This window comes from Gracilinanus agilis, chromosome 2, assembly GCF_016433145.1.
Source record: "Gracilinanus agilis isolate LMUSP501 chromosome 2, AgileGrace, whole genome shotgun sequence".
Classification (NCBI taxonomy): domain Eukaryota; kingdom Metazoa; phylum Chordata; class Mammalia; order Didelphimorphia; family Didelphidae; genus Gracilinanus; species Gracilinanus agilis.
Window position 1 is genome coordinate 37,981,583 of NC_058131.1, and position 23,438 is coordinate 38,005,020.

The 23,438-nt window shown below is 38.6% G+C and overlaps 2 protein-coding genes across 2 annotated transcripts; both read right to left on the reverse strand.

The window, feature by feature from the left end:
- Positions 1 to 396: 396 nt before the first annotated feature.
- LOC123233189 (zinc finger protein 713-like) lies at positions 397 to 19,152 on the reverse strand. The gene is made up of 5 exons (XM_044659340.1): positions 19,036 to 19,152; positions 4,270 to 4,396; positions 3,651 to 3,743; positions 569 to 729; positions 397 to 465 (listed from the first exon to the last, which is right to left on the reverse strand). The coding sequence occupies exons 1-5, from the start codon at positions 19,150 to 19,152 to the stop codon at positions 397 to 399; spliced, it is 567 nt and encodes a 188-aa protein (XP_044515275.1).
- A 1,100-nt stretch (positions 19,153 to 20,252) lies between these two features.
- Positions 20,253 to 21,602, reverse strand: LOC123233190 (cyclin-A2-like). The gene has a single exon (XM_044659341.1). The coding sequence runs from the start codon at positions 21,600 to 21,602 to the stop codon at positions 20,253 to 20,255; it is 1,350 nt and encodes a 449-aa protein (XP_044515276.1).
- Positions 21,603 to 23,438: the final 1,836 nt, after the last annotated feature.

Consider the following 23,438-nt stretch of genomic DNA (forward strand, 5'->3'; position numbering starts at 1 on the left):
GGCTGAAGGCTTTCCCACATTCATTACACATAAAAGGTTTCTCTCTAGTATGAATTATTTGATGTCGAGTTAGGTATTGATTACTGCTAAAGGCCTTTTCACATTCATTGCATTTGAATAATTTCTTGCCATTATGAATTATCTTATGTGTATTAAGGTGTCTCTTCTTCCTAAAGATTTTCCTACACTGAATACATTTATAGAGTTTTTTGAAAGTATGAATTCTCTTATGCATAGTATGGGATAAATTAATCCTGAAGGTTTTGCCACATTCATTACATTTACAAAGTTTCCCTTGAGTATATACTCTATGATAATGACTCAAGTTTGAATAGTAACTAAAATACTTCCTGCATTTATTATACTTCTTCCATAAGGAGATTCTCTTATGGTTAATTAGGTATGAGCACTGTTTGAAGCTCTTTCCAAATATACCAGTCTTATGGAGACATTTTCCTTTAATACCTCCTTGTGGAACAAGGACAGATCTCATTTTGAATCTTTTCCCAAATGTGTTATAGTCATGAACATTCATTTTATTAAACATTTTTCTTTTACTGAAAGTTACTAGTCTAGACTGTCTCTCTAGGTTATCTTTCTGCCTTTCTAACCTGACAACACAATCCCAAGAACCATTCTCAGTTTGTTCTTCCAGTGATTCTTCTAAAGAAATAACCTCTTTTAGAGTTGATTGCTTGATTTCATGCCTTTTCTTCTGAACCAGGGAATCTGAAAGAGAAATAATGGCCAATAGCTATTGCTTTTTGTACTAGGAGAAAAAAAAATTTTCTCTTACTGATAATAGTTAACAATTATAAAGTGCCCATTATATGTCAGTTACCATGCTAAGCACTTTACAATTATCTCATTTAATCCTCACAATAACATTGTGAGGGAGATGCTATTAGTCCAATTTTACAGATTTATAGATGAGGAAATTGAAGACAATGGTGGTTAAGTGTAAGATTGGGTCAGATTGGCAATGATTGGTAATGGGGTCTGAACCAAGGATAAAGCTGGCTATCCTAACAAGGGGGAGGGGTGTGAGTGAATAGAATTCTTTCTCTTCCCTGTCCAGAGGCAGTTACAGCAGAAGGAGTAACAGTTTTAACAGATTCCCCTTTAGATCAGGAATGGAGGCTATTTAGACTTGATTATCCCAGGGCTAAACTAGTTGACAGATAATAAATAATCCCACTGAGATTAGTAACTTTCACAGTTAGAAGATTATTCCCCAAAGCTTAAAGTAGATCAAGATCCAGAATGTCTTCAAAACTGCAGCCTTGCTCTCTAGACAATAGCTGTGCACAGTGTTAGCCTGGGTGAAGATTTGGCTTAGTTAATGTATGGAATTGGTAAAGTCTAAAATATAACTTCACACTGACTCATAAACTTAACAAGGGAAGGGATTTATTAATTTCAGGACACCAGGAAGGAGGGAAGTTTTAGATTTGAGGGTAAGGAAAACTACCTAATATCTTCAGGAAACTTGTTAGATATAGCATTCCCCAGAAGGGAAAGCCTTTGAATATTTAACTCCTAACTCCCTCTCAAACAAACTTTCTCTTAATCTTGTGTTATCAAGTTTAAGATGGTGAAGGTAATCTTGATTGAAGTTCTATTTAAATTACAGATTAGCTGAAATATTGCCAGTGCACAGAGCCTGGTTTAGTCTGCATAAGATAAACAGCAAAGTAACATCCTGCTCCCTGAGGTCAGATATGAGCTAAAAAAAAGAGAAGCAATCCTCCCTCTCTCCCAGCCACCCTTGATCCCCTAAAGAGTGATTTTAAAGCTGTGTGTCCTGGCATTTTATACCCACTTTTTTAACTGGCCCCAACTACCCCCTTTCCTGGAGTTCTGGGGGGTACTGTGGAATTCTGAGGCAGTTTCACACCAACTAAGATGATGGATGTTACATAAGTGACTTGCTCAGGATCACATAGCTAGTAAATGTTTGAGGTGAAATTGGAACTCATTTCTTCCTGATTCCAGACCAGTACTCTATTCACTAGGACACTTAGCTGCCCTATGATAAGATTTCTGAACTAGTAGATGAGAGATTTAATAACTAAATATCTAGTTTAGTCACTGGATATTAAGTGTTTGGGGAGCCATTTTGTTTCTTGACATATCTGTAAACACAATAAAGAATTATAGCTTGGCAGAGAGTATAGCTCAGTATGCTTTAAGCCAGTTAAATTCTCTTACAGAAAAATAATATGAGCTTTTGTCGATTTTTCCTAATTTCTCTCGTTTTATGCCTTAGAATCCTGTACTTTTCCTTGTTCTTCTCAATCCTATTAATGAAACTTGATGAAATCACATTTCAATCATCACTTTTTCAGATGATACAAAGGTATATGAAATATGTACTATATCAGAGGTCTAAATCAAATTTATAAAAAAACCAATAGGCTGGAAGAATAGTCCAATGTGATGACTAAGAAGTAAATGTAAAGACCTGAACTCAAGTTCAAGAGAATGAGTATCAGACTGTAGAGACCTGGTATAGCAGAAGGTCATGCCCATAAGGTCTAGAAATTTTAGATGATCCCAAATGCAATAATAGAATGTTGTGATAACTAAAAAGTCAAATATATTTTTAGGGTAAAATATGAGATATACAGGGTCTAATAATATTATTATTCTACTTTGCCCTAATTAGTCAACTGTGATTTTCTTTGTTGTTTCTAGAAAACACATTTTCAAGAAAATACTGTATGTCTAGAAAACTTAACAATGGCAGGAGGGGCTTAGCCAGGGGTAGATGAATCATCTAGCTTTACTTCATTAGAAAAAGGTGAAAAGCCAAATGATATATAAAGCCCCACTCCAGGAGCCCTCAGAGAGAACAAGACAACATAGAATTTCTCAAACCAGTTTACTGTGGAAGTTGGTTGCAAGGGCATCAACAGGAAAGAAAGACAGAGAAAAACTTTAAGATATCACTCCTACAAGTATAAAATGCACAGAGAATTTGGCAGGGAAGTGCACATAGTGTTTTTTTTTCCTGGCATAGCCATGCTCTAATTAAGTTTTTTTCTTTCCTAGAAAAGGTCTGAGTTTAAGGATTACCTGTATAGTCTATAGGCTAATGGAGAATAAGGGTTCCCTTGGGGGGAAAGAAATGGAAAGAGGATTTCAAAGTAAAAACATAAAAAGACTTGAAGAGATAACATAGAATCTTCACCTATATTATGAGGTTGAAGGGTAGAAGAATATTTAGGAGAAGGGATGAATAAGGACAACAATCAGAGATATGAGGCTCTTCCACCATCATAGGGAGCTACAGGAGCTTCTGAGGCTAGAGCGGCATCTTATGCTATAAGGAATTATGATGCTGACCTGCTGGCTAACATGAGAAGGAGCCCTGAGGAGGCAGCAGACCCTAGGATAGAAGTAATGGTTACTGGAGGCTCCCAAGTGAAGGGATAATGAGATGGCTATTTACCAATGATATTAATCATGAGAGCTATATTCCATTACTGGGGCAATCATCTTTGAACTCACAGGGGACCTTCTAGGACTTATTATCCATAGTCTTGTTGATCTTTAAGGACATCTCTGTCTAGCAAAGATAATGCCCCATTTAAGGACCAGCTAAGCTTCTGCTTACAAAACTTCACACTTGGCTGGTTTTTACTTACCCAGATAAGTGCTTTTGGGGATTTTTACTCTGAACCATAGTACTCCTCTTGTCTCCAACTTGGAGATCACGTCTGGTTTGGAGATTGGAAGTCCTTATCATGAAGAAATAATAGAAAAGTTGCTTAAGATAGAGATATATCAGAATTCAGCCTTACCCACTTTCTATTTAGAGAATTGAAGGAATTCTATTCCTAAGACCCAGAGGTAGTATCACGAACCTGTGAATGACTGTCTGCACTTCGATCTATCATATATGGGGTTGGGTCTTAGAGTTTGGTTTTAGTTCAAAGAAAATTATTTAACCTTAACACAATTTCTGCTAAGAAGAAGAAAAGTTTTCATGTGTTTGAGTACTCACACTGGGTCTCAAGAGGAGAATCTTTGATCAGCACTATATTTTGCTCCTAATACAGCTTTGTATATCTTCCAGCTGTACAAAGCAAGGACCCTTCATACAGAAAGAGGGAACAGAAATGCTCTATTTCTTGGAGAAAAAAAAGACTTAGGAATCTCTTCATCTTGCGTTTATATGCCAAGTCAAAATTCATACAGGAGAAACCAAATTTTGACCCTGATGATTGAGACAGATGATTCAGGAGAGAAAGATCCTTCTCTTACCAAGGGACACAAAGTTCTTATAGTTCTCCAACATCACATCCCTGTACAGCTTCTTCTGAGCAGGTCTCAATTGTCTCCATTCTTCTTGGGTGAAGTCCACGGCCACATCTTGGAATGTTAGGAATTTCTGAAAGATCAGAATATGTTCCTGTAGACCTAGGGATCATCTCCAGAACTGAATTTAAAGGGACACAAAGCTGGCAGACTATCAAGAAAGTGGTTATTACAAGGAAGGGAGAGGGAAGCAAACATTTATATAGTACCTAATCGTACCAGTCCCTTTGCAAATATTATCTCGTTTAATCCTCATCACAATCCTGGGAGATGGGTCCCATTATCATGCCCCTTTACAATGGAGAAATGCTAGCTATAGCAATAAAACAAGAAATAGAAATTAAAGTACTAAAAGTCAATAAAGAGAAGTCAAAATTATCCTTATTTTCAGATGATATGGTGACTTAAGATTCTTGGAAGACTATATAAGGATATATTGCTATAATGACACTAGATTAATTACATAATTTAGTATTACATACACACCAATCTTCCAAGGAGTTATTTCTTAGAATTAGGTAAAATAGAAAAAAGAACAAAAATTCAAGCATTTCAAGGGAAACAGTTATTTTTTAAAAATCAGACTGATCAGTGTCATATTCAAACTCTGGGAGTTGTGAGTCTCACGCTGATTGACAGGTGAAGACAGCTGGAGACATCGGAATGTTCCCAGATGCCATGAGTTCAAGAGGAAAGGCAGTTGGTCAGAGGATATAAATACCCTGACAGCCATCTGACAAGGGTCTTTGGCTTTGACCCTTGGCCTGGAACCCTTGGCCTTGGACATTGATCTCTAATCTTGGAGCATTGACCTGTGGATCTCTGACCTTGGGTCCTCTGATTCTCTCTGAATTCCCCCAGATATTTAGACATCTGAACTATCATTAGATATTTAGGTATCTGGCTCGAGTGGGAATGGGGAAGAGGGAAGGACAGGAAGCAGAGGGAGGTAAGGGAGGTATTTCCTGATGGCTGTAGGACTGACATAACAACTGGCAATAAGAAGCTGAGAGGGATCATCGATATCTGTATCAACCAAGCAGATTGCTTTCTCTGGTTTGGCAGTGGCTAAGCTGAGCCAGAGGAGGTGAAGAACAAGAGCTCCAGCATTACTGAAACAGACTACAGTTCTGAGGGATTAGTGATCATAGCCATTAGTGACAGGGTCTCCTGTCCGTTCCTGATTATTCCTTTCCCTTATTAACATCTATAGATAAAGTTTATTAAATACCTTCCTGAGTGATTATTACATCACAAACCTTGGGGAGGGAGCAACACAGTCAGATGAAAACGTTATCCAAGGCTAATAGAGCCCAATATTAATAATCAATCCAACCCCAGACCTGAAAGGGTTACCCATTCACCTGACCTTTAGGGATCCTGCCTGGGCGCTGTTATCAAGAAGGGGCAGTTATTATAATATCCAGCTGAGTGACAGGACTTGGGTGTCCCTGCCCCAGCTATCAAGGGAAACAAGGCACAGCTTCCTTGATTAATACACCCTATAATAACTATAATAGTAGACAAAGATACCTTCTTTATAACATCAGCAAAGGAACTGAATGATATTATTAAAAGCTTCGGTGAAAAGCAATATATAAAATATATCTATAAAATTATTAGCATTCCCACCTAATATTTATAGAAACCACAGAAAGTTTTCATTCAAAATAATTTTTAAATGCATAAAATATCTGGTAATTAACTTACCAAGGCACATAAAGGACTTATGTAACTATAACTACAAAATTACTAAAATATATTATAGCTCCATCAACAGAGTATTAGAGTGTCTGCCTTCCCACGTTCCCTCCAACATTGGCTCTTCTTGCCTTTTACTGTTTCTGCAAATACAGACTGTAAAAGATAGAGGCAGTTGTTGTTGGAGCTCTGGAAAGACAATCACATTGACACTCAGGGGGTGTTATGAGTTGGTGTAACCATTCTTGAAAACAACTTGAAATTATGCAAAAAAGTCATCAAATTATTCATACCTTTTAACCTGGAGATCTCACTCCTGTGTGAGTTCCCAAAGGATAATAAAGAAAGACTTCCCATATACCACAATATTTATAACAGCACTTTTTTGGTAGCAAAAAATCAGGATATGTTTCAAAAGGAATGTGAATAAATACAAATGGTATTTTTAAAAGCATATTAAAATGTTATTAAATATTATTACATGTTATCAACTATTAAATAGAATATTTAAACGTGGTTAAAATAGATTAATAAATAAGCTGGACTAAGGAATCCTCTTTACCGAAATAAAAGATTTATATCTTTGGAAAGTGCTAGATTTATATAATAAATACCAATGACACTAAATTAATTATATTTTTAGCATAATACAAATACTAATCTTCGAAGGAATTATTTCTTAGAAGTAGGTAAAATTGAAAAAAAAGAGCAAAAATTCAAGCATTTTAAGGAAAACACTTTTTAAAAGGGAATACAGAGAGACTAACATTATTAAATCTGAAATTATATGATAAAATTAGTAAGCAAAACTATTTGGTACTGCTTATAAAACAGAAAAGTTGATCAATGGAAGGGATTAGCTAAGTAAAATCTAATGAATTAAAACAGTAACTCTATGGGAAGTCAAGAAAATCCTATTCATCTGTAAGTTATTTCAATTTTTGAACAACAAAAAAAAGATGAATGAATGAGTCAAGCCCTTGGGTCTTGAACTCTTTCCCATAGTGCAAAGGAATACAGAATTTACCAGATAGATTGATCCTGAAATGCTAAAACCTTTTCGGATGAGCTGTGTGGGGTCTGGTCAAAGCATAAGGCAAAAATACAAGCCTTTTTCACTCCCATGTTGTGGTTGTGACTGCTCCTCTTAGTACTGGGGTAATTCTTCTCCTGCTCCTTAATCATTTCACAGTCTTAATCCACAGCAGCAGTTCCAGACTTTCTCAGGCCTTCTCCTTCTATCCTCTCTACCATCTTCTTTGCTGAGGACTTTACTTCATCTCACTGGAAAAACTGAAGCTCATTTTTCTCTCCCTTCTTCCCCACCTCTAATGATGCATATCTTCCCTTCCCATCATTTCCAGAGATGTAAATATTAAAAGGATTCACAGATTCCAGGCTGATTGAGTTGAAAGGGTGAAGCTCTCTAAGTGGCTTTTGAGCTCCTCCACCTAGTAGGGTGTTCAAGCTGTTGTTGATTCAATTCAAAAGTAGACAAAGGAGAGTTAATCCTGTCTTTACAATCTGGTGAGGTACTAAGTAGGGGTACTTAAGTTATTGTTAACCAAAGTGTTAACTCAAAATAGACAAAGGGAATAAAGGATTCCCTTTTACAAGTATAAACTCAGAATAGACAAAGAGAACAAAGAATTCCCTTTTCACATATGACATCACATGATCTTGATTCTCCTCCTCCTTGTCTGACTGTTCCTTCTTTGCTGCTTTCCTGGATCCTCCTCCAGATGGCTTAGAACTGCGGGTGTCCCTTAAGGATCTGCTCTGCTCCCTCTTCTCTTCTTTCTCTATTATTCTCCATTAGGTGATCTCATGGCTCGGATAGGTTTAATTAACAACTCTATGTAGTTCATGGATCTATACATCCAGGCTTAGTCTCTGCTAAGCTCTAGTCATATATCACCAAATGCCTTTTGGACATTTCAAATAGAAAGCATCTCAAATTCAATTTGTTATCTTTTTCCCCAATTCTTTCCCTCTTTTTTTGGCATTTTCTAGGCTCCCCATCGGCTAGTATTTTCCCCACTCATATTATCTTCATTCAACTCTGTATATATCTCATATATATCTAATTATTTACACATTTTCTCCTTCATTAAACAGGAGCCCCTTTAAGAGTAAGGACTCTGTTTTTGCCCATATTTTATGCTAAACTTTGTGTGAAAAAGAGCTAGGGATAGCTAGGGATAGGGATGTCCCCCATGCCTGGAATACTCTCTCTCCTCATCTCCACTGACTAGTCTCCTAGGTGTACTTCAAGGTACAGATAAAACCTCATTATCTGTTGTTATTGTTCATTCATTCATTTGTGTCCAACTCTTTGTAACCCCCACAGATAACAGAATGCCAGGTCCTTCTGCCTTCCATTATCTCTTGAAGTCTGTCTAAGCTTATGTTCATTGTTTCTATGACACCATCTATCCATCTCTTCCTCTGCCATCTCTTTTTCCTTTTGTCTTCAGTCTTTCCCAATATCAAGGTCTCTTCTAATGAGTCCTGCTTCTCATTAGGTGGCCAAAGCATTTAAGCTTTAGCTTTAGTATTTGTCCTTCTAAGGAGTAGTCTGAATTAATTTTCTCAAGTATGAATTGATTTGATCTTCTTGTTATCCAAGGGACTCTCAAAAGTCTTTTCTAGCACTGCAACTTTCAAGTGCTGATTCTGTAGCACCTAACTTTCCTTACAATCCAGCTCTCACAACCATACATTGCTAGTGGAAAACCATAGCTTGTTGGCAAGGTAATGTCTCTGCTTTTAATATGCTGTCCAGATTTGCTATTGCTTTTCTTCCAAGGAGCAAGTATCTTTTAATTTCATGGCTGCAGTCACCATCTGTGGTGATCTTTGAGCCCAAGAATATAAAAACCAACACTGCTTCTATTTCTTCTCCCTCTATTTGCCAGAAAGTGATGGGAAGAGTAATGCATTATTTTGCAATTTTGAAGTACCAAGAAATACAAAGAATACCAAAGGAATACAATGATCAAGAAATCTAACAATCAATAAGCATTTATTAAACACCAACTATGTACCAGATAGTGTGCTAGGGGTTAGAGATAGAAATAAAAAGAATGAAACTATACTCATGGAGCTTAAATTCTAAGATATATACATTAGGGATTGATGAGGGAGACAGCATCTTGTAGTGGAATGAGATCCTGAATTCAAGGAATTTATATACTATAGGCAGTAACAATATGCACACAAAATATAAAGTAATTGGAGAGAGCAGTAGTGACTGGGGTAATGACAAAGACCCTTGTGTAGAAGGTGGCACTCACTGTAAATGTAGAAGGAATTTAGGGATTCTAAGAGAGGAAGGGGAGGTGGAAGGGCAGACATTCCAAAGCTGCAGGACTGCCTGAACAGAGAGGCCCAAGAGAGAGAGAGCAAGAAGGCCCATGTGGTTGGGTCACAGAATTCATGGAATGAATGAATACATAATAAGAAAGGGGGTTGGAGTTAATTTTAGATGACCTCTCAGGCCCCTTTTGGCTTTTATTCTATGATCCAAGGAACCTTATTTCATCCATAAAATAAGACAATCTTTGGAATGGATAATAACTGAAGCTTGAATCTCTGAATGCAATGTGGTTTAAAAAAACAGAGGAAAAAGAAAAGATGTGTTTATACTCAGAAAAATGAAATGGAATTTTGGAAGAGAGAAAAATGGCTTTGCTCACCTGGAACCTAGCTGTCAAGAACCCAGAAGTCATTCCTTCCTTTGTTTCCTCTTCCTTGTTTTTCCTTTCTTGGGAAAGGAAAGAGTCTTGAGAAGCCAGAACTGAAGAAGGAGAAAGTTGTTATAAGGAAATCTATCTTGCTTCATCAGAATACAATCCTCCTGATACCAACTGAGTATGTGTCCCATGGTCCTTTCTGGGATGAGGTCAAATGGAGCTCAGGAGTAAACCAACCTTCTTCTAGAATCAGAAGGAAGGATCATATATTTTAATTCCTTAGGACCATTGGCTCTATCCCTCTTTCTACCCAGAACAGGCTCCAAGAGACAGAGCTCTAATGGAAGAATTAGGCTGCACAAGCTGAATTTATCACACTTCTGCCATGTGTTATATGAGAGGAGTTGGTACTTCAGGAATCTCTTCATTCAAGAAAAAATTCCATTCTCCTCCAACACTTGGAGGAAATGTGAGTAATTCATCTGCTGAATTCTTTGGGGAAAGTTTTTTGATTGGATGGGAAATGGGAAAAAGTGGTTAATGGTCAAGACCCAAGATAAGTAGAGAGGGAGTGTAAGAAAACTACTTGCTGTCTTTGATGAGTTTAAGTCATGAGATCTAGAGGAACTACCTATCTATCAGAGGAGAGGAACAGAAAATGGGACAGTTGAGCTATGGTTGCCAGGGATCTCTCAATGGACAAGTCAAATGTGGTCTCTATTTTCAAAAAAAGAAGAGTAGAGCTTGCAAATGATAAATTAATGAGCTTGATTTGGATACCTAACAAAATCACAGCCATATGAACAAAGAGATAGCAAATATTTAGAAAAGGCACTCAGAGTCAGTAGCTCAGCTCCATCATGGCAGACTGACTTTCTTTCCTCTTCTAGTAGACTCATGAGATTGGGAGGTCAGGAGTAGAGTTGGATAGACCAGACTACTCAAATGGATGGACCCAAAGAGAAATTATTGTGGGTTTCATGTCAATTTAGCTCTCCATTGGAATACTCCAGTAATATAATTTTGTATGTATGCTGCCTAACATCTTTATCACACAGGAGGAAGTGTAGCAAAATGAATAGAGTGCTGTATTTGAAGCCAAGAAGTCGTGGATTCAAGTTCTATCTCTGATTTTTATGGGACCTCTTAGTGCTGTAGGCAAGAAGAAAGGGATCCCTGTGGACATCATAACAACTTAGAAAATTACAAATTAACATTATTTATGTTGTACTTAAATACATTATTTATCATTAAATATGTTATTTATATTGCCCTATTTCTATATTATATATTTAAAAAAAATTTTTGGATATTTCCCAATGGCATCTTATTCTGGTTTTAGCTTTATTCCATTGGGCATTTTTTTCTCTAGCCATTCCCTTAAGTCTATAAGGCACCGAGAAAGGGCTGACCTGCCTCAGTAGGGAGTTCCTTCTACCAACAAAGTCACAAGTCCAGACCCTATAGAAGGCATGCTTTTCAAGTCTGAAGTTGACAAAAAACCGAGCAGGATAACTAACATCCTGGACAGGGAAAGGTCCAAAAAAAGACTTTGAGAAGCTAAAACACTAGACTCATTCTAAGAAGATGAAATTCAATAGGAACAGATGCAACCCTGGGGTTAAAAAATTCAATGTTGTAAATATGAGGTGGGAGTGGTAGAGAAACTGCAGGTTATCTGAAGATGTTGAAGTGTTAGAAAAATACAGGGAGTCAGCAGTTGTGATGGGTCTATCCAAAGAGGTCATGAAATTTCAGGGCGCATGAGAGGTGTTCTAAGCAGAATGAAGAAGATACGAGGATGGCTTTTCTCTCTTTGCCCTGGTCAGACCACTTCATAGGCACTGTATTCAGTTCTGAGTACCACATTTTAGAAAGAACATTGACAAGGTAGAAAGTGTCCAGAGGAAGTCAGCTTATATCTCTGCTGGACACAGATTGGACTAACTGGCCTCTAAGATGCCTTCAAATTCTGAAATTCTCAGGTGGTAAATGAAGGTTTTAATATTATGCCATAAAATAATCAGAGAAGGTACAAAGATATATCTGTGCTGAGATCCTCGACAGAGCTAAGAATAATGAGTGAAATATCCAAAGATGTAGCCTTAGCATGGACACAAAGAACATCTTCTCAACAATAAGAGCTGTCAAGAAGAACAAGGATCTGCCTCTATATTCTTCTAACACTTCAATATCTTTAGATAAACTGCAGTTTCTCTACCACTCCCACTTCATATTTACAACATTGAATTTTTTAACCCCAGGGTTGCATCTGTTCCTATAGACAAGTTTTGTACACACATATGACTAAGAAAAAATGACATATGAGATACCACTCAGCCTTCCAATTCTGTGATAGCCTAAGTTACTTCTTTTCCTTTTTGACAAGGCTACTGAACTAATCTATGAATGTAGACAGAGAAATTTTTAATTACAACTAGGCTCTAACAAATTTTCTTATATATGTATGGACAAGATGGAGATATGTAGACTAGATTAGAAACTGGTGGAATGATTGCACCCAGTAAAGTGATTAAAGAGTCAACAGTTAGTTAACAAACATTTATTAAGTATTAACTGTATGTTAGATACCGTGTTAAGCCCTAGGGATAGAAGAGAAGAAATATGGTTCCTGCCCTCAAGGAGTTTATCTTCTAAGAGGGGAGACAGCATGCAAATAACTAAGTACATACTAGTCACATTCAGCATCAGTGGAAGGTAATCTCAGAGGGAGGGTACTACCAGTAGGAAAGACTGAGAAAAAGGCCTTTGGAAGACAGGGAAGGCAAGAGGAGAGGTTGAGGAGAAAGAGAAATGATATGTTTATTAAACTTGGAATAGTACATTACCAAAGCTGGAAGGGATCATTAATGATGATAAAGACTAAATAATAAACATAGAAAAAGATCTTGGCACCTTAGACCACAAGACCCCAAACTAGTAAGATAAAATTAAGTGGAGATAAAAAAACAAGTAAAAAAATGAGTGAGAACAGTGCATGGGAGAAAACCTAGTGTTGCTTCATCTTCATGATCTAGGAGGCAACAAGTTTCTATATTTTTACATTTTGGAGAGAATCAATGAATCACCAAGTTAGAGGAGACCTCAGCAGTCACCTAGCCCAAGTTGTACCCCAATATGAATTCCTACTTTAATATATCTAACAAGCGATCTTCTAGGCCCTGCTGAATGATCTGCAAGGAGAAGGAAATCACTTGATTTTTCACTAGCAATAATTCTTATAAATTTTTCCCTGACATGGAGCCTAAATCTGCCTTTTTGTAATCTGTTCACTGTTTGTGATTGTACTCTAGTGATCTTAAAAAAGCCAAGTTGAATCCTTTCTTGGTTGGATAGCCCTTCAAATGCTTCAGCATAGTTGTATCTTCTTTGATGGGATTGGACTAGATGCCCTTGTAAGTCCCTATGATCCTCTGAGTCTTCTCTTCTCTAAGTTATACATCCTCAGTTCCTTCAATCAATCCTTATATCCTGACATCAATTCAAGGTCCTTCACCATAATGGTTGTCCTCCTCTGGACATTTTCTATCTTATTAATTTCCTTCCTCCAATGAGCCTCCAGAAGTGAATATAGTATTTTCAATGGGGTCTGAACAAGGCAGAGGGACCTACTTGTTCCTAAAGGATGAGCCTCTCAAAGTAGGTCAAGATGAAATTAACTTTTTTGGCTTCCACATCACACTACTTGTATGTATACTTGTAATATGTTCAATTCACTAAAAACCTTGGGCCCTTTTCATCTAATCCTGCCTCCTCTATTTTGTACTTAGGAAATTCATTTTTGAGTCAGCATAAAAGACATTAAAATTGTCCTTACTGAATTTATCTTGTTGATATTAAGCCCAATGCTCCAGTTAACACCTTTTTTGAATACCAATTTAGCTTTACAGTATGATAATGGTCTCCCTCAGCTTTGTATTATCTACAATTTTATAAACATGTCATTTATGCCTTTATCCAAAATCCTGACTGGAGCATTTCAATGAAGGTTTTCTGCCAAGATAATGTTTAAGCATTAATGATGAGTCTGGCCATTAAGTCAGTCCCAAATCCATCTAATTATTAATATTTGCTCTAAATATTTTCCACAAAAAAGATATTTTGTCAAAACCTTGCCAACATCTACATAAACTATATTTGTAGCATTCCCTTGATTCAGTAGCCTTGTCAAAAAAAAGAAATAAGATTAGTTTCACAAGACCTATTTTTTATGAGCTGTTGGCAGCTTGTGATTGTCCATATTTTTTCTAGAATTTTACTGTCTTTTTAAAATGACTTAGTTGAGTTTTCCCAGGAACCAAAGTCAAGCTCATTGGCCTACAGACAGCATTTTCTTCCCTTCTTTGAAAATCAGGGTATGTGCCCTTCTAACCCATTCTCCATGATCTTTCAAAAATTGCTGACAGTGGGTGAGCTATGACATCCACAAGAGTTTCCTGATCCTATGGATGAATTCATAGATGTGGGCCATGTGACTTGGACTCATCAAGAGCAGCAAGGATGCTCTCTTCCAATGTCTTAAGTATCAATAACAATGACTAGTATTTCTGTAGAGCTTCAAGGTTTGCTTTATATTGACCTGTCCAACTACCCTGTGAGGTCGGTGTTATTATTATCCCCATTTTACAGATAAGGACATTGAGGCTGAGGGGGCTTGGGTCACTTTCCTAGGATCACAGAGTTAGGTATCTGAGACAGCATTCAAACTCAGGTCTTCCTGACTCTGAGTCCATCACTCTTTATATTCACTGTACCCCCAAATTGCCTGTAAATCCCTGGTTGGACATTCTTAATTCCATCACTTCCTATAGAAAGGTAATTTTCCTTAGAAAAGAGAAGCAAATGAAATTTGAGCACCCCTTCCTTTATCATTCTGTCAACTCTGGACAGCATTGCTGTCTTTCTTTGGATCCCATTTCTAATTCTTTGCCTCCTTCTACCCCCACCAAGTTGATATGTTCATCTTTGGAACTGTGGAGTTGGATAGTTAAATATTATTATTACTACAGAAAAGAGTGAGTCAAGCTACTGTCCTATGGCCCTACTCACAGCTTCTGTGATAGCCCAGACCAGAGGTCCTTAACATGGGGTCTATGAGCTCATTTTATTTTTAAAAAATTTTGGTGATTGTATTTCAACATAATTGATTTCCTTTGTAGTCCACTGTATTTTATTTTATGTATTTAAAAATATTTAAAAAGCATTCAAAAATCTGAAGAGGGCTCCAGAGTTTTCACCACACTGTTGCCAAAGGGGTCCAAGTCACAAAAAAGGTGAAGAATCCCTGGCTTAGATAAAAGCTTTCCCTTGACCACCATTCTAAGATATATATTATATTCTAGGAAGATGCAATCAATCTCCTTGAGGACAGAGGTTGTCTCACATTTGTTTGTATTTAGTCCATAGCACAGTGCCTAAAACACATAAATAAATGCTTATTATCTTATTTCAGTCAGTCAATAAGAATGTATTAAATGTCTATTATGTTCCAGGAATGGTGCTAAGTGATGCAGATAAAAAGGAAAGGCAAACACATGCCCTGCCCTTAAGTCGCTCACAATCTAATGAGGGAAATGATATTTCAAACAACTCTTTCAAACAAGTCAAACATCCATACAAACAAGATATACACAAGATAAATGCGAGGTTGTTTGTCCTTCCTTTTCAAAGAGGTTCAGTGAAAGCATGGGGTGATGTCTTGCCTCATGAATGAACTGGATTTAATTGAAACAGAATGGCAAAAAGTCATCAGCCTCTTTCTCTCTTCCAGAATCAGTAAAATCCAGTGGCAAGAAAAGTCAAGATGCCTGGCAATGGCTTGAGATGCAGTGGATGATCTTGGCATCTTCTATGTCTGACTAAGCTCTAGACTCTCTACAGTGCCTCCTTCATGGCCACTGGAACAAATTATTCTCTCTCCACTGGGGGAAGTCTTCACATGCTTGGGACAGACATTCCCTCCTAATTCGCCAATGGATTTGAGGCTTGTCACTTACTTTTAACCTGGTTTAGCCAGCCTGCTGAAAGGGTTTTACTGGGGTTGGGTGGATGCCCACGCTACAGCTTCTTGGAGCCACAGGGGAGAGTTGAGTGACAGGTAGACACCAAAGATGGATGAGCTGCCCTGGTAAGGGCTCAGCAAGCACTAGCATTAAGGGAGAGCAGGAAAGGCTTCTCACTGAAGATGATATCTTAGTTGGAACTTAAAGGAAGCCAGAATGTAGAGATGGGAGGGGGTGGGATTCTTGGCATGGGAGCCACACAGTGAAAGCACCCTGAGTGGAAAATAGACTGTCTCACTGGATAGCTGAGTAAGGAGAATGGAAGTGTAAGACTAGAAAGTTAGGAAGGGGCCAGCTTGTGAAAGGTTTTGAATGTCAAACAGATTTTTATGTTTAATCACTGAAGTGACAGAGAGTTCCTGGAGTTTACTCAATGTTGGTGGGATGGTGACATCTATGTGTTTTAGGAAGCTGAAGTTAATAGCTGAATGGAAGATGGACTGAAGTGGGGAGGAGGCCCAGGAAGGAAAGGGTTTAAAAAAAAAGAAGGAGAAATCCTATTGGAAATATAAGTCTGGAGATTAGTTAACAGAATTGTCAACACAAATGATCACTGAAACCAAGTGAAATTTTATAGAAAGTGATTTTTATGTCCTTATTTTTCCTCTTTAGATTCAGCTCATTCTAAGCTTTAATAGCTCTGACACTATTTTTGTGGAATTGAGCCAACCTCTTCTTTATTGTTACTTGTATTACATATGTTACATGATTTATCAACTTGCCCTTGCTACCATGAACACATATAAAATCTTTAAAAAAAATTTTATCTTGGTGATCTTTAATTGTACCCACATAATTCTCTTTCTACAATTCTCATTTTTCTTTTGCTTTGGAATGTTTTTTTTCCTTTTTGACTTTTCCTGAATAATTTTAGTCCATGTAATGTTATCATTTCCTATGAACTCTGCTATCCCCAAATCTAGAATGCCCATCAGACCATACCTTTACTATCTTTATCACAAATTCTAGGAAGAAGTTTCCATCCTTTCCATCAGTTTTCCCTTGCTAAGGTGTAGGAGACCTAGTATAAATTTTATTCTGGTTAATTCTTCCAACTAGTGAAAAATTTGGGCAATTAGGTGGCAAAATGGATAAAGGATTGGGTCTAGAATCAGGAAGGCTCATCTCCCTGAGTTCAAATCTGGCCTTACATACTTACTGTGTGACCCTAGATAAGTCATTTAACCCTGTTTGCTTCAGGTTCTTCATCTGTAAAATAAACTGGAGAAGGAAATGGCAAACCACTGATGTATGTTTATGAAGAAAATCCCAAATGGGATCATGAAGAGTAGGATGCAACTGAAACAAATGAACAAAAAGTGAAAGATGAAATTATTATGGTGAAATCAAGATCTTATTATCAGTTCCACAAGTGGCAGGAACACCAGCAGATATCCAGATAACTGTAATTCCCCATTATGATGCCCTAATTCTGTTTTGGGCTTACCTTATTTCTCAAATCCCATAACTATTGCTACTTTTTTTTTTTTTTAATCTAGGTGGCAAATGTAATACTGATGACAAATGTATTTGTTTCCCTCTTTACTGGCATTTACAAAAATGCTCATGTGAGAATTTACTAATCTGGACTCCCATTCTTTTGAGGTTGCAATTCAATCCTAACTTCTGATTGAATTAAGAACAAGATCTAAGGTTTATCTGCATAAAGGGGACAAATGCACAATCTGGGAGTATGCCAGAAGCCTTATGGCTCCCTGGCATCCAGAAGATATTTGTCTCTTGTTCCATGTGACTCCTGGTGTTCAGAAGACCAGCCTCAGACCTGCACTGAAGTCAAGTCTAGCAAATCAGAGACTCAGAAAAAAATGACATCATGGGAAGACATAAATTTCAGGTCCAGCCAGCAATGTCATGGAATCCCAGAGATGAGAGGGTAGTCTCCCAACCCCTTTCCACTTTGTCTTGTCTTCCTCATTAGAGTGTAAGCTCCTTAAGAGAAGGTACCATCATCTCTTTTTTGATTTCTCAGCAACTAGCTCCCTGCTGAGTACAAACTAAGTCATAGCTGGAAAGATTTATATGAACTGATACAAAGTGAAGTAAACAGAACCAGGAGGGCAATGTATAGATACAATGATCAACTGTGAAGGACTAAATTATTATCAGCAAAGCAAGTCTCCAAGATAACCACAAGGGCCTTATGATGAAAATGTTATCCACAGCTAAAGAAGGAACTGTTGCTATCTGAATGCAGATCAAAGTATGTCATCTTCTACTTTATTTCCTACATGAGATTTTTATTGTATGAGTGGTATGTCTTCTACCACAACATGAGGGATATGAAAATATAGATTGCATATAACCTATATCATCTATTTACTTTAAAGAGAGGGAGAAAAATCTGAATTCTAAAATGTCAAAAAACAATTGTAAAAAACTGTTTCGACATGTAACTGAAAAAATAAATTTTTAAAAAGAAAAACCAAACCAAACCACTAAGTACTTAGTAAATAGTTTATTTAGCTATCTATTCAAGAAGGGTACTCATGATCTAATAATTTAAACCAGAGATGTCAAATGCATGGCCCTTTAGTGTCAGGCAAAACCAGATTAAAATATAAATGGGAACTATTTAACAAAATAGATAAAAGTACCATAAGACATAAATTATATTAATCTGTGGTTTCTAAGTGAATATAAGGCCACAAAGATAATTTCTATTTGAGTCTGATACCACCGTTGCAGACCAAGAAGAAAGAAGACAGAAAAAGGCCATTAGATTTGGTAATTATGCTTGTGGGAGCAGTTTCAGTTGAGTGGTGAGATCAGAAAGCAGATGACAACGATTTTCCAAGAGAATAACAGAAGTAGGCAAGAACAATTCACAACATTTTCTAGGAATTCGGCTAATGAAAGGAGAGCTAGGGAATGACAGGTTGAGAGTTTTGTGGAGTGGAGGGAGAAAAAGCCAAGTATGTTTGCAGAGAGAAGGGAAGGAACCAGTAGAGAGATACATTCTCTCCCTCTCCCTCTCCCTCCCCCTCCTCCATCCCTCCCCTCCTCTCGGTCTCCCTCCCTCCCTTCCCCCTCTCTCCTTTTCTCCCGCTCCCTCCCTCCCCCCACTCTCTATGCTCCTCCCGATCCCCTTCTCCTCCCCCACTCTGCCTCCCTTTCTCATCACTCTGCCTCCCTCTCAATTGACTTTCAATCCTAGGCACTCTTCTCTGCCCCACGTTGATGAGAGTAAGGAATACTAGAAAGGTTGGAGTTACTGAACTTCGAAGCTGAACCAGAGGCACTGCTTTACAGGACATTTTCCAATCGTCTTCCATCTGAGCCTCAACAAGCCTCGTTCTGAGGTCAGACCCAAGGTCGATTCTTCCACCCATCCTCCCAATTTATCTCTGCTCACGGTTTGCCATTCATACGCGAGCGTGAGCTCGTAACCACACACACTCACCCTCACCAAACAGCTGCCCAGGACTTCCAGCCCGGAAGAAAAAGGGGGAAGCAGAATAAAGTCCCACCCACTGGGAACTGCATCTGGGTAGGGTGAATCGCGAACTACAATTCCCAGAACAGAGTGGGTTCGAAATGAGTACATTTCAGTCACGTGATCTGGGAAATAGAATCTGGTCCTCAAATAGGATCGCGCCCCCCGCCCCCAAGAGATTCTGGGAAATGTAGTCAAGGGCTGTAATGGGGACAGGAAAATGGTTGGAGGGATATTTATTCACAAGGCTAGGGCGGGATCTCAGGCAAAGCATCTGCAGCTTTGCTCACAGAATTAGGGTCTTACACAAAGTGAATTGTGTGTGTGTGTGCGCGCGCATTAATCATAAAAAGTAATTTATAAACTGAAAATAATAAGTTATGCTTTGTAAAGTGATTTTTTAAAAAAGCCTTTTATTTTCATTTTTCCAGGTTACAGGTTGATACAATTTTTAATAATTGATTTCTGCCATTTTCCCATCCATGTTCTCTCCCTCTCCCACTCTTCCCCTTCCACAAAATGGCAGGAAATATGACATAGGTTATTATATAATACATATTTCTATATTTGCTACCGTTGGATAAACAAAAGGGAGGGTGAACTAGGGCAGGCAGTAGTCAGAAACAGAAATACTGCATTTTTGAATAGGAAAAGGCTGAAAGGAGAAGAGAAGGATAAATGGGAAAAATAAGATGGAGAGAAACAACATCATTAGTAATCATAACTGTAAATGTGAACAGGATAAACCCATCCATAAAAATGGAAGAAAAGAGCAGAATGGAGTAAAAGCCAGAATGCTTTTGTTATGTATATAACATATATGTTGTCTACAAAAAATACATTTAAAACAGGGAGATGCACATACAGAAAGGTAAAGGGCTGGAGAAAAAAATCTACTATGCTTCAGCTAAAGTGATTCTTTGTGAAGAAACCGAGGTCCATAATATAAATTGCACAGCAAGGCTTCTATTGCAGTTTCAGCTCTGAGTCCTTTGCTCACTCTAAGTTTAATGTCTCTGGAGGTTTGATGAGTGATACTGAGCAGTGCACTGCCATTTCGTATTTTTGTTGTATAATCTGTAGATCTTGCTCTGGTGCTCTGAGGTAGGTCTGATGAAGGTCCAGGAGACATGGCTTAAGACTTTGCAAGGTGTATCCCGTTTTTTTGACCAGTGACTCAGGCCAGCTCTTGCCAGTGATTGTGTAGAGAGCTAGATGAAATGCAGCTCCTGCAATAACTGATGGGAGATATTTCAGATAGGTGTCAGTATCGATTAAACTTAACTCTCCCAGAAACATGGCTAAGTTTTCCACTTCAGAATTGGGCTGCTCTTGATGAAGAAAATACTGAGTGAGGAAATGATTGATTGTTGGTGCTGAAAGGTCAAAAGTCAGCACTTCCAACAGCCTGTGCTCCATTCTTATGATCTCCTTTTTAGAGAATTGGCCAGCTAGGAGGTTAACAAGCCCTCCTACCCTGAGTGGGAAGACTTCTTCAAACTTGGAGGCAACCAGCAAGGCAGCAATGCCAATCAGGGACAGCTCCCCAAAAGACACTGATTCTAAGGAGAGGTACCTATCTATATAGTTCACGGCCAAGTGCAGAGTCTCATCCTGGAGCTGGTGGAATTCCGCTAGGGACACTAGCCAGCTCACTAAGAAAACCCTTATTCTGTCAGTGCCATCTGGCTGATTCTTCATGAAATCCACATTCAGTTTACGTTTAAGCTCCATTTCCCTGAGGTAAAGATAGATGTCTTCTGCATAGTCAGAGACTTCAATGATATTTGATACCATTTCTTGGGCTTCCAGTTTCATGGACGTGTCCCGAGGAAGAGAGGCTTCAGAACTATCATCCTTTGTTTGATGACAGGGCACCAAAGGTTTTCTTGTCTCTGGTGGTGAAACAGCTGAATTGGAATCCAATATATTGTCCTCGTATTGCACCTTTTTAGGGCTAAGAAGTTCCTTCTCACTCTCAACATCTGGCTCATCCCTTTGAACTGTGAAAGCAGGCTGCTGGCTGGTGGCCTTCCTCTGCTTACCATTAAGCCCGAGAGCAGCAAGGAGGAGACGCTTTGGTTTCTTTGGTGTTGCGGCCGTGGCCCGGGCCCGCATTTTGTTTTGAATCCTACCCAGCACTGTGGGCTTCCAGGAGCGCTTGGCATTGCTGAACTTGTCTGGGTGGATGGTCTCCTGGGAGCTTGCTTCTCTCTGCCTAAGTTCTTCCTGAGTCACTCCTTGTGTCTCACTGAGGCAGCCTGTCCCGGATCCGCTCTGGGCTGCAGTTTGAGTCTGGTGTACTCTGGGCAGTACCCAGTGGAGGCCAAGCACGCGGGGATACATGTCCTTGGACAGCCGGGGGATAAGCAGATGTGCAGCTCTGATTGTCCTGATGTCTCAGACAGCTTCTGAGGCTCCAGAGGCTCTACCTGACTCTTGAAAATCTGCCAGATTCAATGAAGAACACACAAGTGTTAAACACAAAAGAAGAGAATCTGAGCTATTCATAAACACTGCTCAGATCCCTTACTGATAACCCTTCAATTTTTCACTGACCAGCTCAATGCTAACTTATCAAGCTTACCTCTATAAATGACCTGAAATATGAGGGGTTTTGCCTACTATTCCTGTCACTTCTACAGTGTCCACATTGAACTGCCTCAGAAATGTCCAAGTTTTTACCCAGGACAGGAATGAGTGACTACTGAGACTTTCCAGGCAGCAGCAAGAGGCACTGGTGGAAAAATCCCTTTAGATGGAGTGTGCCCAAACAGTTGGCTACATTCCCATTGCCTTCTGCAAAATCTAGCAATTCTTTACAATCCTAGGCACCCATTTACTTCTTTTGAAAGGTGAGCAATGCTTATCTCCCTCTCCTGACACCCTTTGACTTTCCCTTCCCTCTTTGGCTACAAGATTCAATTCTCAAATTCTTAAAAAAATTAAGTAAGTTTGTAAGGCAAAAATTTTGTAAGACACTTACTTTTCTCTGTAGCTTCTTTGCTTCAGCAGTTGTGATCTGTTGACTTTCAGTTGCTCCAAAGGAAATCTGTCTGAGCTGAGATGATCTGGTCCTTTTATAGGAAGTAGCTCCACCCCTTTATTTAACACCTTGAAAAGGTGTGAATTCCCTTGGACTGAATCCTTATTGCTGTAATTCACTAGCACTGAGCTGAGTTAACACTTCTAATATCCAGTCACCTTGAGGTCTTCCAAGTTCACACTTTTTTCTGACTCCTAAAGATTCCCAGTTTTCAAAATGATGAACCCGCCTGAGTTTTCAGCCTATAAGGATGGAAGTACTAGACCTTGAAATAAAATTCTATCCTCATTTTTTCTTAGGAAAGATTTCTACCATATTGCATGGAAGATATTAGACTTGGATAGAAGCAACAGCAATTTCTCCATGTGAAAACTTTTGTGATTCTGGGAGAATTATTTCTTCTGAGTCTTTCAGTCTCCTTATGTATAAAATAGGATAAACTACAACCATTGCCTTATTCTGGGGCAGCTAGGTGGCACAATGGATAGTGTACCACACCTGGAGTTAGGAAGATCTAAGTTCAGATCCAGTCTCAAACACTTACTAGATGTGTGATCCTGGGCAAGTCACTTAACCCTGTTTGCCTCAGTTGCCCAGCTGCCCACAGGGTCAGGCCAGACAAATTAAGGCCAGCCAAGGAGCAGACTTGAATTCAGGAAGGGATGGGGCCCAAGAGACCAAGTTCCTAGATTTCCCCTGGACTTGGTTCCTGCTTTCCAGAGATGGCTTACCTAGATAATTCTGATGACTGAGAGAGAGGCATCCTTTCATGAGCCCAAAGGAATGACCAAGAACTGAAGTGAGCTTCACTCCCTGAATTTTCAAGCTCAGTCTAAACCCTCCCCTGTGATCCTTCAATTGGCCCAAGGTTTCACCTCAGTTCCCTGACTTCCATGGCTTCTGCAGATCAGGAATCTCACCTGCCAGGCTGGTAAATAAAGATACATGACTCTATGACTCCTATGACTTAAGAGTTCTGGTATGTGATGGTCTCCTAGATATTTAATTCATACAATAGTTTTCCCAGAGGCAATAAGAAACATTCTTTCCTTGGATATTTATTCATGACATAATGCTAATGATAAGCATTTGCAGAAAATATAGCTGCTTGCTCTTTTCATTGTGGCAAACAATTA